This window comes from Erithacus rubecula (genome assembly GCF_903797595.1).
Source record: "Erithacus rubecula genome assembly, chromosome: 6".
Classification (NCBI taxonomy): Eukaryota; Metazoa; Chordata; class Aves; order Passeriformes; family Muscicapidae; genus Erithacus; species Erithacus rubecula.
The window spans coordinates 45,501,012-45,517,135 of record NC_136688.1 but is presented as its reverse complement, the minus strand read 5'-3'; the positions used below and the strand labels follow the sequence as shown (position 1 = coordinate 45,517,135).

The window sequence follows — 16,124 nt, the reverse complement described above, 5'->3', positions numbered from 1 at the left end:
GGCGTTTCAAGGAGTCCTCAGGGCATTTCCTCTTCTTGTTCTGCTAAAACTAAGAGTTTTCAAGGACAGGCATGTTGTAAGACTGGACCGTGGTGCATTCCTGACCTGTTTTCAGGTCCTGTGTCACCTCTGACTCCTGGTACATTTTTGGAGACAAAATGTCACCCCTACTCTTGGAGTGAGAGTCCCCTTCCTTAACTGACAGTATATTGTATTTTGGCACAGGATGAATGTGTTTCTGGAATTGCCTGTATAAGTTTCCTGCATCTCACTACAGCATTTGGCTGCTGCAGACAGTGCATAGATGTGACTAATAGTCAGACTTACTGGAACAAAACAAATGCTGGTACTGCCTGGGTTGGTGTCCTGGTAGGGTGCTAACATGTCCTTGTTTGGGAAAACAGAGCATTCCTTCCTGAGTGCTTTCCCCTTCTTGCTGAGCTGAACTCAGCAGCACTGAGAAATAACAGCATCCTCCTCCACATTCATCTCAGAGAAAAGCTGCTGAGGTCAGGTTTTGAATGCTGTCCCCTAAGAGACCAAAGGTGTATCATTCCTGTATTTTAACACAAGTGTTGAATTTTACAGCACCTTGTCTGCAGTGACCTAATGTCTTCTGTTGCCCTTTTCTCTGGTAATATGAGTAAATTATCCAGAAAAGATGTATGTGACTGCTTTGCTGCCTAATACATGGTATTCAGGTTTTTTCTAACAAATGGCACCAGTGCTGGCCTCGGGGAAGAGGAAGGAAAGCTGAAATGTTCTTGTCAGGGCAGATTCGTGGTCTCAGAAGTCCTCTGTTTGCATAACTTCATGTTCTCCAAATGTGAGTTCAAGTCAGGAAGAACAGCCTCTCCACCTCAGAGAGCTGACATGTTTGTACAACCTGTGTGCTGCTGTTTCTGAAGTTGTTTGAGCACTGACATGCAGATCGTTGCGTTTGAGAGCCCTACAGAAATGAGCACCTTTGGAACCTGCACAGTGCTGGTGCCACAGCTTACACTTACATGCAATCATTCATGGGCACAAGGACCAAAATAAGCAATCACTAATCATCACAGCAATGCAAGAGCACTAAGTTGAAACTCAGCAAGGAATATGAGCTTCCAAACACAAGGAAATCTCATATAAAACTTCAGCTATGTGTCTGTGTTATGTATCTTTTCAAATCCTAATCTTATTCAGGATCACATTCTACGTTCTTGAAGTAAACTAAAATGTTTATGCTCTCTGTGATGTTCTTTTATAAACTTTTCCACTGCACTTTTTTACTTCAATATTTTTGCATCTATTTCCTTCCTCTCTATTTAAATGCCTCAAATATTGTTCAGCTGTTGCATTGCAAGTGGCTGGTGTTTCAGAGCAGACCCAGAACTGGTTAAGTTCTTGGTTCAGATAGAGTCAGTCACAGAAGATGAGGCTTTCCACCCCTGCTCACAGGCTGTCTCCTGATGAGCCCTTCTACAGTTTTGTCTCTTGCTTTCACTGCTGTAAAATGGATTGGTGATGAGTGCTGCCTTTGTAAAAATGGGAAGATCTCCAAACAAGGAGTGCTTGTTGTCTCATGACAGCATGAGACCATTGCAGGTATGGTCTGAGCAAGCCTACCACCAAAACCCACTGTTGCTTTCATCAGTTCACTGAGGGTCTGCTTCAGCTTCCCTGGCAGTAAAATGGAACTGCTACTGGATAGCCCAGGAATGAAGGAAGAATCTTTGGTACAGATGGAACCTTGTGTATTTGAAGAGGCTTATATAAATAAAATGTACATCAATGATAGTAGCCTGGATTTTTTATGAGCATCCTTTCATCTGCATTTAGCTAGTTGAAAAGTCTAATCTTACTCTATGCTGTGTTTTATTTTTTTTAATCATTGCAAATACAAGCTAATTATTTTCATCTAGTAAGAAGCAGATAGAAAAGTTTTGACTGAAAGACATGACTGCATGTTTCAGAAATCTACTAATTGCCCTTGAAGTATTTAGCTTTCCCAGATCTACAGGTACGTTCCTCATTTTCAAAGTGCTCTATCTCTCAGCGTCTTCTGTTGCTCTGACTTTGTTACATAATATTCCATCTGTCAAAAAGAAAATGAGTACCCAGGTTCCCAAAGCTTGGAAAAAGGTCATTAAATAGATCAGACAAAAAGGAAATAGCATTTCTACTAAATCAGAGACTTTTTATACAAACCGTGGGTCATGCTGAGAGCTGTCTAACTTGTTGAGCTTAGAAATGTTTCTCTTCTTGAATATTAGCCAAGAATGTAGCTCTTTCCATAACTTTCTAATCCACCTACAGAGCAGAGCTCAGATCCTACAACTGGTATGGTATGAATCCGACATTCTTCTGACTGAGTAGCCTTTAAAACTTCTTTGATTACAACATGATTAAGAATATAGTTTTGTCTGTGATTTAAATTCTTTTGTGCAGGACATATATTGTAGAGCATAGGATTTTGACATATCTTTGCAGCATTGGCAACCACCAAAAAGTGAGTTGGAAGATAGGTACAAATCAAGTTTTTGTAACTATTTACTTCTCAAAGAAGTGCATTTTCTGAAGACACAGGACATTCCTTTTCCTTTGGGTAAGGATCTGTTGAATACTGGAAATTGACACTGAACATGGGGAACTTTTCACTGATCTCACAGATACTCTGAGCCACAAATTATGGTGTTTTTACATGGATGTGTCTGTGTGCCTCAAGGCATCTTCTATCTCTGAGTCACTATCATGTGTCCTATCACTGGCTGTTATGCAAGGGAAAATCCTTGTTCTACCAACTTATAGGGACCACAGCCCCCTTTGTGTTTGACAGCTAAGGGTTGGCTAGGATATAGTCTGACCTTCTAGGAGTCTGTATTCCTTGGTGTAGGTGCAGCACATCTAGGGAACTAGGGACACTTGATCAGAATTTTGAAGAGGCTCCTACACAGCTGCCTGCACTTACTCAGCTCCTGTTTTCTGAATAATCCAGTCTGTGGCTGTGATATACCTCAGCTTTATTCAATCCATCCATGATGTTTGAGGCTTCTTCCTCTTGAGGTATTACTTGGCTTTTTCATATATACTTCACTGAGGAAACTAATAAATGTAACACATTTCTTTAAAACTTTAATTCACTAGGTCACTCAATGAGTAGAGATGTAAAAATGACTCAGCCATCAGGGGAAAGGAAAAAGCTGTACAAGTTTGAGCTTAAAACCAGGAAGGACCTGTTTTTAGAAATGTCACCAAAGGAGTTTATTCTTGAGAATGCTAGTGATAATATGACAGTGTGTAGGTGCAGATGGAGAGGTTAGAGATGGTGGCAGAATTGAGTTAGAAGAAGAGGTGATGGATAAATGGACAACCAGCAATGTGCTGGAAGACTTGTGGACTGTCCTCTGATGAGGGGATGCTCCTGTTAGACAGTGAATGTTTTGCTGCATTCATCAAAGTGAGGGGATAAAAAAGAGGGAAGTGGAGACACGGACATTATATGTAGAAAGCATAGAAAATTTTAGAATGCTTTCACTTTTAGGGAAAGCACCTCCCATGTGCCTTAAATCCTAACTGGAGATAACTGTGGTATCAAATTTTTAATGGATAAACCAATGGGGGAAAAAACAAGTATACCTCAGTAGAACTGGTCTTTTTGTCAGCAGATGGGAACTACTTGCAGAGGCAGCTACAACTCCTCCAGCCCAATGCAGTACAAAGAGATTAAGAACTCTATACTAGTTAGTTAGGAGAGAGCAGGAGGTGTAATCCAGGGCTCATAAGTTGTTACAAGCATAAGATTCAGGAAACAGCAGCAAGCCTGTGCTGAAGAGCCCAACACAAAACCAGAAACACACCTACAGTCAGGTGGTCCAGGGCAATATTTGCACTCCATTTTAAACAAGTGAAATTATACTTAAAACTTTATTTGGGGGCTTTCTTTGTTGTCTACTTTGTTTGCCAAAGTAGAGAATATGATTCAGGATTTGTCCTGGCCAGTGTTGCTACATATAAACTATGGAAACTTTTTACAAGGGCATGTAATGATAGGATAAAGAGGAATGGCTTCAAACTGGAAAAAAGTACGTTTAGATTTGATATTAAGAAGAAATTCTTCACTGTGAAAGTGGTGAAGCACTGGAACAGGCTGCCCAGAGAAGTTATGGAACTTCTTCCCATCCCTGGAAGTGTTCAAGGCTGGATGGGGCTTTGACCCACCTGGTCTAGTGAAAGATGTCCCTGTCCATGGCAGGAGGATTGGAACAAGATGATCTTTACGACCCCTTCCAACCCAAGCCATACTGTGATTCTGTGAAATCAGCCAGAAGTTATCTGTCTTTTCTGGACTTCCTTGCTGAGTGTTTCTGCATGTGGACATCTCTTCCACCCTTGCTGTCATACTTGATAGGAGGTAGTAGTAAGTTTATGAATGAGGAGTTAGTGTAGTAACTGAAGCCAGAAAATGATAGGTATTTCTCTGTGTGTTCAGGTTATACAGGTCAGCATTGTTCCCTGCAAGACAGGAATGCACATTTCAGAAAAACAGGAAGATTACTCTGCAGCAACAGTCCTTGTGAAGGTAATTGTCTGGCAGCAAAGGGCAGTTTATTGCACTTGACATTGTCTAGCTAGTATTTACATGTGTGTGCAGTACTAGGAGTTTACAAACAGTGGGTAGAGATAGATTGGTCCAGAAGTTAGTAGTTTTAAACTGCTGAATATGTAAGGTAAAATCACTGTCCAAGTAGGCCTGTTTCCATTGTCTTTGCTGGTGCACAGACAGCCTGCAGAAACAAGTTGGCTGGAGCCATGTGAGATGAAGTCGCCTTTTTGTCACAGTTCATTGGCACGTGACTTTTGGGAGCTCAGCCAGGCTCAGGGGGCTCCTTGTGCTGCCATGTGTGCTGGCACATCAGTCAAGGACTCCATTCTGGTGGAGTTGTCTTTCCTCTCTCTGTCTTTTTACTGCCATCTCCCTCAATATCTTCCAGGTGTTATTGAAGGAGATCAAGTGCTGATCTTGCTGCTTTGAAGCACTGAGGGTTTTATGGAATAAATGGCTTCTGGCTGCTGCTAGCTGCCTGACATGCCTAGTGCCAAACCAGGAACACAGGCATTGATTGCACCAAAGATGCAGCCAAAGACCTCATCTTGCAGTGCCAGAGAAAATAGAAAGAGAAGCCACTTTGTCCTGGATTCTGCTGGAAGTCTCATCTTAGCAGATGACATCCACAGAAATACCAAGCTTGGGCACATGCCCCTTGCAGTTCAGCAGCCACTACCTCTTCTCCATGATGCCAGAGAGAATCATGCAATTCAGGATTTTCTCCTGGCCATCTGTCAGCAGCCAAGAAATAGTGTCAGCTTCCTACACCAGCACAGTTTCAAGATAGTAGGTAAGGACTGCTGGTCCTTGCCTCCCAATAGTTTCTCACAGGTGTTGCCAAGTGTTTTGATGAGTGTTGGGATCTGGTGTGGGATGCCAGAGTGCTTTGCAGTTGTTTATGAAAAGAGACCACAGAATATGCTGTGTTGGAAGGGACCCATAAGGATCATTGAGTCCAATTCTATGGCACAGCACCATCCCCAAGAGTCACATCATGTGCTTGAGAGGATTGTCCAAACACTTCTTGAATTCTCTCAGGCTTGGTGCTGTGACTACTTCCCTGGAGAGCCCATTCCAGTTCTCAGCCACACTGGGTGAAAAGCTTTTTCTAATATCCATCCTAAACTCCCCTGACACAACTTCAGTCAATTCTCTGAGCTCTGTCACTGGTCACGAGAGAGGAGATCAGTGCCTGTCCCTCCTCTTCCCCTCACTAGGAATTTGTAACTGCAGTGGGGTCTCCCCTCAGTCTCCTCTCCTCTAGGCTGAGCAGAGAAGTGAGCTCAGCCACTCCTCACATGGCTTCCCCTCAAGGCCCTTCACCATGCCCATTGCCCTCCTTTGGACACTCTCTAATAGCTTAATATTTACAGGGCTGTCTGAAAACTTTAGCAACAGAAACTAATCCAATGTAAACAACATGGTGTGTGTGCATTCCTTTGCTATGTTATACTAACATAATTAGAACAGAAAAATATACACTAACAAAGCTTTCCCATGTAGATAGGTCTTTTTTCTTTCTGGTGTTTAAAATACTCATAGCTTGTTTGTCTCAGGAGTTATTTTTTCTCATTGATTTGGAGTGGGACCAATCCACCTCACTTGGGAAAAATCACCAAATTGTACCAGTCTCTGTAGTAGGCAGCAGCCTTGGTTGGTGTGCCTTATTCCAGTTAAAGCATTGCAAACAAGTGCAGAGCAGAATCTTTTGAGGCCAGAGCCAGTGTTTCATTTACATTTTTCCAAAGTGTGCTGCAGAACTGTCTATATGATCTTCAATTGAAAATACAAAATGTTTCTCAATAAAAAAGCCTGTTCATTTGAGTTTGTTCCTTCCATGGCACAAAGTGCAAACTCTGAATGGTGAGCAGTGTAGAAGGTAAAGGTCCCACGAGCACTGGAGAAGTTTGCTAACCTATGCAAGGACAGTGTTAGGGCAGGGCATTAGCTTCTTGTTTCCCATGTTGCATACAAACTTGGGACCATGATCATTTGCTTGTGTTGTTGAGTTGATAGTTAAGTCTGCTTAAGTATCTGCAAACAGTTCTTTCCACTGTTGCTATTGAAATGCCAGTTCCTACATTTCACCCATGGCACAGGAAGAACTGCACTGCAGTTGTGTAGTTGTGCTCTGAGTGACTGCTTTACATTAAAGAACTCAAATTAAGTGGTCACCAAATCTCTGGCAAATCTGTTTGCCCTCACAGCACAGAGATGGCCCCCCAGCACAGGTGACAACCACAGGGCTGGCTGGCAGCCTGCTCAGCTGTGCAGTGACAGTGATGTGCCTCTCCCCTTAGTCTGTGTTATCCCGAGATCTTGCTGTGTTTTCTAGATCTGTATGTAAACTCTTGCAATTACTTTGTGTTTGCATACATGTGGGCTGGTAAAGTAATAAAAGGCAGGTGTTTATTCACATTTCCTCTGTCATTGCTGGTATGGTTTGGAACAGGAGCCAAAGGACATGCTCCTCTCTGGCTTGAGCTGAGGCACAGGTGCTGCAGGAGTCTTGATATACTATGGGGGCTTGAACTAAGCATTGAATGATTCTGTCAGAGCCCCTTCCAGTGTGTCCCTGGGATACCTCTGCCTTGGAGGGAATTTTGTCACTATTTTGCATTCCTTGTGGGCTGCTGCTTCCCCTCTGACACAGCATGGGTAGATTGGAAGTGGTGTTTGCTGAAAGCCTGGGACATGCATTGTGCAGTATCTCCCAGGATTTATCTTCCAAAAGCTTATTAAACTGATCCTGTTAAGGGCCATCAGCCCTCTTAGATAAGAGATACAAAGAGCTCCAGAGCTCTACTCATCTGGGTACTCTAATATCTTCAAATGAACTCCATCACAGACAAGAAAAAGCTGCCTACATCATGTCTGCCATCATGGCCCCTGCCATGAATGCATTTTCTATTTTATTAGACAACATACTCTGTATAATATAAGAAAAGACTGATTCTTCAACTGAGAGGAACTAACTGGTTAAAGTAACTAGAGTTACATACAAATAAATTCAGTAAGGAGTTCAGCATTGGGTCTTCACAGCTTATCTTAGATCCCTGGGAATGATGAGCATCTCATTATATGGAGCAAACTGGTGCTCTCTGCCATCAACTTCTCATCTGAATCAGATGTGTACAGGGGAATGCACACCAGTATCTGTTCCTATCCACCATCTAGGCCAGGGGGATGCAATCCAGCATCCCAGCAGCTCCTGTCCTGGAACTGTGTAGTTTGCAAGCAGAAATTCAGCTTGGAAATTGTTTTGTACTAGTCTAAGTTATGTCATATCTCAGTATTTGGGAGAGGAAGCATAAAAAAAATCCTGCATCTAGGCCGTTATATACCTTCTGTATTTCATGGAAAAGGGTCATATTTGGACACTGGCACTTGGTTCTGACACTTCTTTATCATTCTACACAATAGGGTTGTCTGTGTTGGTAAAATACTAAAATTGGGCACATTTGTCACTTGAAAATGGCAATGCTAAGTATAGTTCCTGCATTCAGCATACATAGTAAGCATATGAAACAGCAGATACAGATTCCTCTTTAGAGACAGTTGAGGTGATTTTAATTGGGGTTCAGGTATTCACACTGAATCTGATATTTGCATTTTTGTGTAGAGCAGACATGCAGAGTATATTTGCATAGTCCGTCTTCTTGAAATGCCTTTGGGATCTTGCAGATACCAATAATTTAAGTGCCCGTGTTCTGAGCAGGACATTACTGGGGTAGAAGTGCAGAAAAGACTTCTTTGCATTTGACATATAATCCCTTTCATTTTTGTCCTTGATGAGGAAAATTGCTTTCATTCTTTCCATAACATTGGAAACACTCCTGCCTTTAAAATGAGTCCTCAAGTTTTAATACAGCTTCAATGCTATGAGGAATAAATATTATTGTTTCAACAAAAGCTATTCCAGCAGGTTTTCTCCACCTTCTTTATTACTTATAAGAGAGTTTTGCCTAACATCCTTATCTACAAAGAGTCTAAGAAGCACCTGAAGCTTTATTTTCTTCTCCTGGACAGCTAGTTAATTTGCCTCCTTTTTCTGTGGTGAGGTATGCTTGGTTTTTTAAATTCAAATGCAAAGCTTCTTGTCCCTTGCATTTGCAAGGTAGTGGGTATCCTCTTTTACCTGCTGAAAAATGAGGCTATTTGATGATGAAGACCCATCTCCCAGCCTTTACTCTGTCTCCTGAATGAGATAATTTTTCACCATTTAAACTGTTACATGTAAAAGTAAAAGAGGATCTGATACAGACCATAGCTTTGTGAAATGGTTGTCTCTGAGGAAGAGTTCATCTGGGAGAAAAAAAGTCCATCAGGCTGACTTTAGGATGATCTTTGCCTTTATTTCTTCTTTATGGTTTATACTTTCTCTTGAGTCTAACTGATTTCATCATACTCAAAACCCATAATTAGCACCCCAAAATTGCATGGAAATGACAAGTTATTGTGAATTTTTTTTAATAGTTTCAGATTTATATTCAGTTGTGAGATTTCCTCACTTGCTGCCCAGTTGCTTCAAAATCCCTACTTTTTTAAAAATCAAGACTGTTGCTCTGCAGATGTTCCATTTACCACAGCTACTCCATGTGCAATTCCTTCTATGTCAAGCTGAGTTAAGCTTGAAATTGTGCCCTCAAAGCTGAGTCTGCTCTGCCCTCTTGTGTCTTTGGAATGTGTTGCCAAGTGTTCCCCAGATACAGCTGCTTTACCCTAAGAACTAGAATTTTCCCCTCAGAGACTTAAAGGGTGAGATGCAAACACATGGATATTCATGTATGGGATGATTTTTTCAGTGATGAGTATAGCTCAACATATGTTTGAACTAAATCTGTTCTGCCAATATTCCTCATGCACATGCATTTCTGAGGGGAAAGCAACTTGAGAGTATTTTTAATTCAGCCCAAAAGTGCTGAAATAAACCTGTTAAAGTTGTGGGGTTTATGAATAAAGTTCTTATGAAGCTTCAACTGAAAAATTATCTACTAGAGGGAGGAGTGAAGAAGGGGTTCTTCTAGTTCATAGGGACTAGGCTGCTGTGAAGTTGGGGTTGGCTTAGCTTGAGTGACTCCTTGATGTAGCAACTTCTGACCTTAGCAGAAGTTACAGTCCAAAGCTGTAAGTGTACAGTCAATAAAGGGATTCCAAGGGCAAAACACTCTGACACGTAGTGGCTTACGATACCTTTGAGATAAGATTTAGCTGTATGCTGAAAAAGACCTTGCTGCTTCTCTGTGTGGTTGAGATTTTTGGTTGAAAATGAACTCAGTAGGCAGGGGTGAGCTGGAAGTTCAGATTTCCTCCCCTTATTGTATTAGGAGAAAAAGACACTGCCCTGGCGGTGCATCCTCTCTATTCCCACAGGACCAGAGTGCCACAAGCTGGTGGAAGCTACAGTGAAACACAGTTTACTGGAAATACAATTTTTTTTTGAAGAGTCTTAAATGTTTCCAAATCAAAGTGCAAGCTATTCTATTACAGAGTGTTTTTTTCAACAAGTAGGAAGTTTAGAGTTTGTTCCCACCTGCTGCAAATATTTCTGATAGTTTAAGGCTTAACGTTTGCTCCATGAGTGTTAGATGATGAGCCAGTCCTGATTTGGATATGGATGGTTTTGTGCTTTTCTTAGGGGTGTTTACAACAGAGACCAGCACTTTTCAAAGCAGCTTTGTCATTTTTCTGTGTAATGCATTGTTGTGTGATGTGGAAGCTGCATACTCAGCCTTTCAGGAATAGTACTGACATCTTTCCAGGCACAGAGAGAAACTCAGGTACAAGCTGTGCTCCATTTGGAATTGGTAAGCAGAATTAGGGGATCTAGGTGGTCCTGGTCTGTTGCACACCTGGAGGACTCTGAGCCTTCTCTTGTGTTCCTTCGACAAACTGCATCTTCCTTCTACCTGTTTCACAAATTCACTCTACCAGTCTTTTACCTTTCCCCTGTCCTCAGCACGCCCCTCATTTGGTGCATCTTTTACCTTCTGTGTGTAAACAAAGAAGGCACTGCTATTGCTGAGTATTGGGAAGAAGATATGATATTTTTCAGTAAACACCTTTTGGTTATGTTTTTCCAGTAACACTCTCAGGGTTTTGGTTGATGACTCTCAGACTTAAGCTTCAAATAAGTATTTTGTTCAGCTACTATAATAACCCCAGTAACATCAAAAAGTCTTTTTCCTGGAACTCCTTAAACTAGCTCCAAAAAGCCCTGGCCAAGGGCAGGTGAGGCCTTCTCCCCACTTCATAAACAGAAGTCTGGAGTTTGACTGTGTTTGTTGACTGTATTGTGGTCTTGCAGAAAGAGGTTGATGGTGCTGAGAATAAATACTCTTTTTTTCAGCCTGTCTGCTGCACTTCCTAATTCCTAGGCTAGATGGTGAAGGAAGGTGAATTACGAGGTAGGGAAACATGTTTAGACACTAAATCTGAAGTTTAATGGGCAGTGGCCTTCTCATTGTATTTCTTTTCTAGACACAGGTTTTGAGCTATTCTCACAGATGATCATAAATTATCTTTAAACTCTTTTTCTAAAGACAAGGAAATACAGTTTGTTCTTCTATGAATGCAGGGCATTGGGTTTGCAATCTATTATTTTTCTTATCTGTCAAAAATCATAAGAAATCTGAATAGGTTCTCTTATGGTTTATTTTTCCCCCACAGTCATCCACAGCTGCTCACTGCATTGGTACTTCTCACACTTTTATAGTACAAGGACTATTTACCCTTATCAAAAACTGTCCTGGCACTGTTGTACAGCTGTGTCACAGTGGTTCCCATTTATTTTTAAGATTTGGTTCAAATGGGAACAGGCATGTATTACTCTTATTTTTCCTATATCTGAGGAATATGTGCCTGGCTGCTGCATGTGTGTGTGGTTGAGCATTTGGCCTCTTGTGCCTTCTTCTGGGGGTTAGGGTATCCTGTGACTGTTTGGCAGGCTGTCTGCAGGCCACCAGGGTGCCCTGAGTAGAGAAACATTACTCAGCATCTGTCACTACAGGAAGTCCTGAGCATAAAGAATTCCACCAGTTCTCTGCCAGGTAATGCTTTTGCCTAGCCAGTTTTCAGTCTGCATCTTCCCCATCTTCACTTTCCCATCTTCACAACCCATTGCTCCTGCCACTGTTGTTGAATTCCATCTGGAATAATCCCCTCCTGGCACAGACAGCCTGGTTTGGGTGCTCTTTCTCCTCTCTGTTGTTGGTTAGCTGTGTTACTCATCCTGTAAAGTGGCCATCATCAGTCCAGCCCTCATAGTAATGTTGTTGCTCCATGAGAATGGAACAACACTCTGACACAGCTCACCCCACAGCAGGGTGTGCCAGAGCTGACTGCCCTGTGCTGTGATTGCTGCCTGTCACCTGTGACCTGGTAGTGCCAGCTTCCTTGCTGTCCTCAGGTGTCCCACTGCAAACACTCCCTCTGAGCTTGCAATGAACGTGATCCCTCCAGCCATGAGCTCCATTCCAAGGTGACGGAGGGATAAAGTGTAGGTAGCACTAAAAGAACAGAAATAACAGTTGAAAAAAGGAACAGCCTAGATGAGAGATGGAGATGTGAGTGAGAAAAAATACAGGAAGTAAGAAAGAGGAGAGAAAGAGAGAGAATTCCAAGATCAAATAATCTTGAAGAAAAGGAAGAATATCTAAGGGAAAATATGGAAAACAGATATCACAAAGTTTGTGCTAAGGCATGCAATAAAAATGAGGACAAAGATGGGGGAGGAAGAGAGTGACAGAATTTTGACTTTTAAATTTAATCATAATATGTTGTTTTTAACAACAAAAGTGCTACAGATACTTTTGGTACTTGTCTGAAGTGAAAGCTGAACATTCTGATCTGAAGAATCTTTCCTTGTTGCTGTTAAGTTTGCAATTCTGGACCTGACAAGGTTCACCTGGAGTCATGGCCATATTTCAAAGGCTGGAGTCTCAGAGACAGCCAGGTGCTTAAAAAATAAAGAAATACCATTTTCTAAATGTGCACTATAGCAATATACAGACTCTTAATTCACAGCAGTCTGTACAGTTATGGATAGAGTTTTCCTGACGATAGCTTTGGTCCAGCACAAGCTGCATGAAGGAAGGTAGGGTTAATAATTGTGATTGTCTGCTTATTGTGTGATGCAATGTATGCACCCACAGGCATGGAGGAAGTACTTGATTTTTAGTTTCAGATCCAATGTGAAAAGATTAGAAATTGTGTACATAATAATCTCTTGGGATTTAAGGTCACCTGTGCATAGGCAAGGTGGAAGATGAGGTGGACTCTTTTCCAAACTTAATGTTTTGGAAGAAGACTCTTCCACTCAGCAGCATCTCAGTGCACAGCTGAGTATTGATGGTAGAAAAGCAACAGCATCAGCCCTTTTGCTCAGGTTCTGGGTTGTATCAGGTCTGTGTCCTGAGAGAGCCCCTTCTGCTAGTGCTGTATGGCACAGGAGGGGTGACATGGCTGTGGCCTCATGCTGTAGTAGTTCTTAGACTGCTTTTATTAAAGTGCTTTGTGCTGGGCACTCAGATGCAAATGAGAATAGTGCTTGGTTTTAGATTGGAGGGTTAGGCTGGAGCATCAATACAAAGGGTCAGCAGTGGAGCCAGAATCATGATGCCCTTCTCATCTCTAGACAGTTATGTTTGCTTGTTTGTTTATATTTACTATTGCTCTTTCTGGCTATGGTTTCCCATGGTGTCTTGTCACTGGTTTGCAAAGAAAGGGTGACAATGCCAAGAGTCCAGGACCTGACCACAACTCAGTAAGTTCATACTAAAGCAGCTTACTCAGCAGGAGGGGAGGGAAGGTTCAGTGTACCTCTGGGGGTCATTTTCACTATGTAGGTCGCATGGTGTAGTTCCAAGCTGATGTAAATTAATACTGAATTGACTCTCAGCCACTGAGTGAGGTCTTTCCTGGACCTCAGGGCAGAGAAGGTATGCAGACACTTCTGTTACTCTGATAGTGGGAGCTTGGTGATGGGAGAAAACTTGAGCATGTGTTTGCCACCCTGGGAAGGAGGAGAGGATGATTGCTGGCAGCTGGAGGACTTTTTTTGTTAACCTACAGTTATCTTTAGGATTTCAGTGTGTGCAGTTAAACTCAGAGCAGCAGTTTTCTAGCTCTAGTAGGCTCTGCTGGAATCTTGTGTTGAGTTAGGATTTATTTGTCCCCAGGTCTGGCTGTAAATTAATGGTCTGTGTTAGAGCTTTCAGTGGGCTAGAATTGCCTTCTTGGTAGAGAAAATGCCAGTGCTGTGCAAACTCAGCAGGAGCACTTTGAGATGCTAAGAGTCTTCTTTGCTACTTTTTGTTGATCCAGGTGGTCTTTTCTAAGTACAAAGTCAAAGAAATTACTGTTTGCCCATTCCTTCATCTCCCCATGCAAGTGTCATGTAGTCAGCAGGAACACTGAATCCTCCCTGTCTCCCATTCCTGTTTGTATGAGAGAGAAACAGAGGGAAGCAAGATGGAACCATACGTTCCTCTGCATCTGCACTCTGAAGGCAAAGTTATTTGTGAGCCTGAAGCATGTGGGTGGGAGAGCTGCCAAGCCAAAGTTGTTCCCAAGTATCTGTAAACTAAATCTTATTCCCTAAATTCATCCAACTAAGGAACTTTAACTCTGGCAAAGGTTTGTAAATATTACAGTACCTGTCACTTTTGGATGCAGCTTTCTGTTTTCATAGCAGCAAATTGAAAGCTTTGAAATCTAGGATGTTTTGTTTAGTTTTGTTGAGGTTGACCTCAAAGCATCAATCTTTCTACTCCTTTTAGAATGCATGAAAATAGCCTTTTCTCAGAAAACTTCTTGTAGTGACAACACTGTTAATGAACAGAGTTCTCAGATATTCCCAAACTTTGGGGATGTATTTAGAGATATGTATCAAAATACAGAGAGTTTTGCATCTCTGTTACTTTCAGTTATTCAGTTTTCTCTATCTATATACTTAAAATAAGGTGAAAAGTATGAATCTAAACAGTGTTTATAAAGTGATTTCTGAATGCATGGCTGTCTCAAGAGTTACGTTTAGCTTTGCTGGGGTTCTAGTTCACATGTACTTTTCAGTTTCTGCACCATCTGCACAGCATGGTCTCCACCTGTTTGGATTCAGCCATGTTTTGCTTATTTTCAAGACAAGTTGCTGGTTGATATAAACCTGTGACTTGAGTTTGCCAGATACAGTTGCTCCCACCATTTGTGCTTTTCTCCAGTTGCTTCTTGGAGGAAGGTATCATCCTGTTTCTCTTGAAATGTCTGAAAAGTGAGTCTTGGCAGACCCATTCTGAATTGTGTTCAGTACTGTGCTATTAACTCAAGTTATACCTCATTTGTGGCTCAAAAGTTAACCTGGCCACAGCTCAAACTCCATGAAAGTAGTACTTTTTAAAAGCTCTGCTCACTGAGGAGGTAATTTAAATAGTCATTCATACCTGCATGATGTCCTTGTGAACAAGCACAACATTGGCAGAAACACTGGAGCAGACCTGCTCTGTTAAATTTTACCATGGTTCTCCTGTTTCTTCTCTTCATCCAGAGCTTGCTGAGCAGTCCTGACATGGTAGTGTCCCAGCAGTGCTCTGGTTGGCTTTGCCAGACCAAATGAACACTGCTTTCATGGCAGAGCCATCCCAGTGAACAGCAGAATGTTCTGGCACCTTGTCTGAAGTAAATACACACTGGAATCTGCCCCCTGAGGAGCCCTACAGGAGATATGGCTTTGTGAGACTGCCTATTCTAGTCACATTTGCAGACCATTCTGTTACTTTGTAAAATGCTTTAGAAAATTATGCTTGAAGGCATAAAGTTAAGAGCTAAGATCCCAATTGCTTTCACCTCACTGGCTAAATCTTGTGCAGCTATGTATTCCTAAGCAGGTGATCATTTTTGCTGCCTGTGAAAATATTGGCTTTATATTGCCATTTAGATTGTCTGAAAATTGAGCCATTCATTTTCTGAAATGTTTCCAAAAACCCAATTTCAGGCCTGGTTTACAGTCCTTTTGGGTGCTTTAATATGAGCTGAGTATCAAGAAGCAGTTAGTATGAAGAGAGCTGGTAATGATTCAGCTGAGGAGCTAAACCCCTCATCTTCATTTGAGTCTTTTTATTTTCTTGCAGATGAGAGGATCTGTTCACCACCCTTTATGGAGCTGACAAGTGCCTGTGGAGAAGACACCTTGCAGCTTATAGAGAAGAATGGACTGGCATTCCCATTCAGTATGTACATGGGCTTTTTTTTCTTTGCTGCTTCTAGTAGGTTCTAAATACTCCATATGCACTCCCCCAAACATAGCCAACATTGTAAGAGTGTGGGTTTCACTGCCAAAAGTGTCACGGGTATTAAAACTTTCCTGAAACAAATGCTCTGAGGCAGTCTGCTTGGAATGTGGAACAAACCCCCTCCCTATCAGCTTTTACTTTGCCTTTTATTGATGTTCCTTACTTTCAGCAACTCGCTACAGTAAACATGCATTCCTGGGAAATGCTAATAGTTCTAACAAAGTTAGCCTCTTGCCCTGAACTTGTGCAAG

At 41.8% G+C, this 16,124-nt stretch overlaps 1 protein-coding gene across 4 annotated transcripts in view; it reads left to right on the top strand.

Moving 5' to 3' along the window:
• Window positions 1-16,124, top strand: part of ITPK1 (inositol-tetrakisphosphate 1-kinase) — a 137,538-nt gene that overhangs the window by 100,331 nt on the left and 21,083 nt on the right. For all 4 annotated transcript variants that reach the window (XM_079308139.1, XM_079308140.1, XM_079308137.1 and 1 more), the window contains exon 6: window positions 15,712-15,810. In XM_079308139.1, coding sequence (XP_079164265.1) covers window positions 15,712-15,810 — 99 coding nt within the window. The remainder of the gene's footprint in view (window positions 1-15,711; window positions 15,811-16,124) is intronic.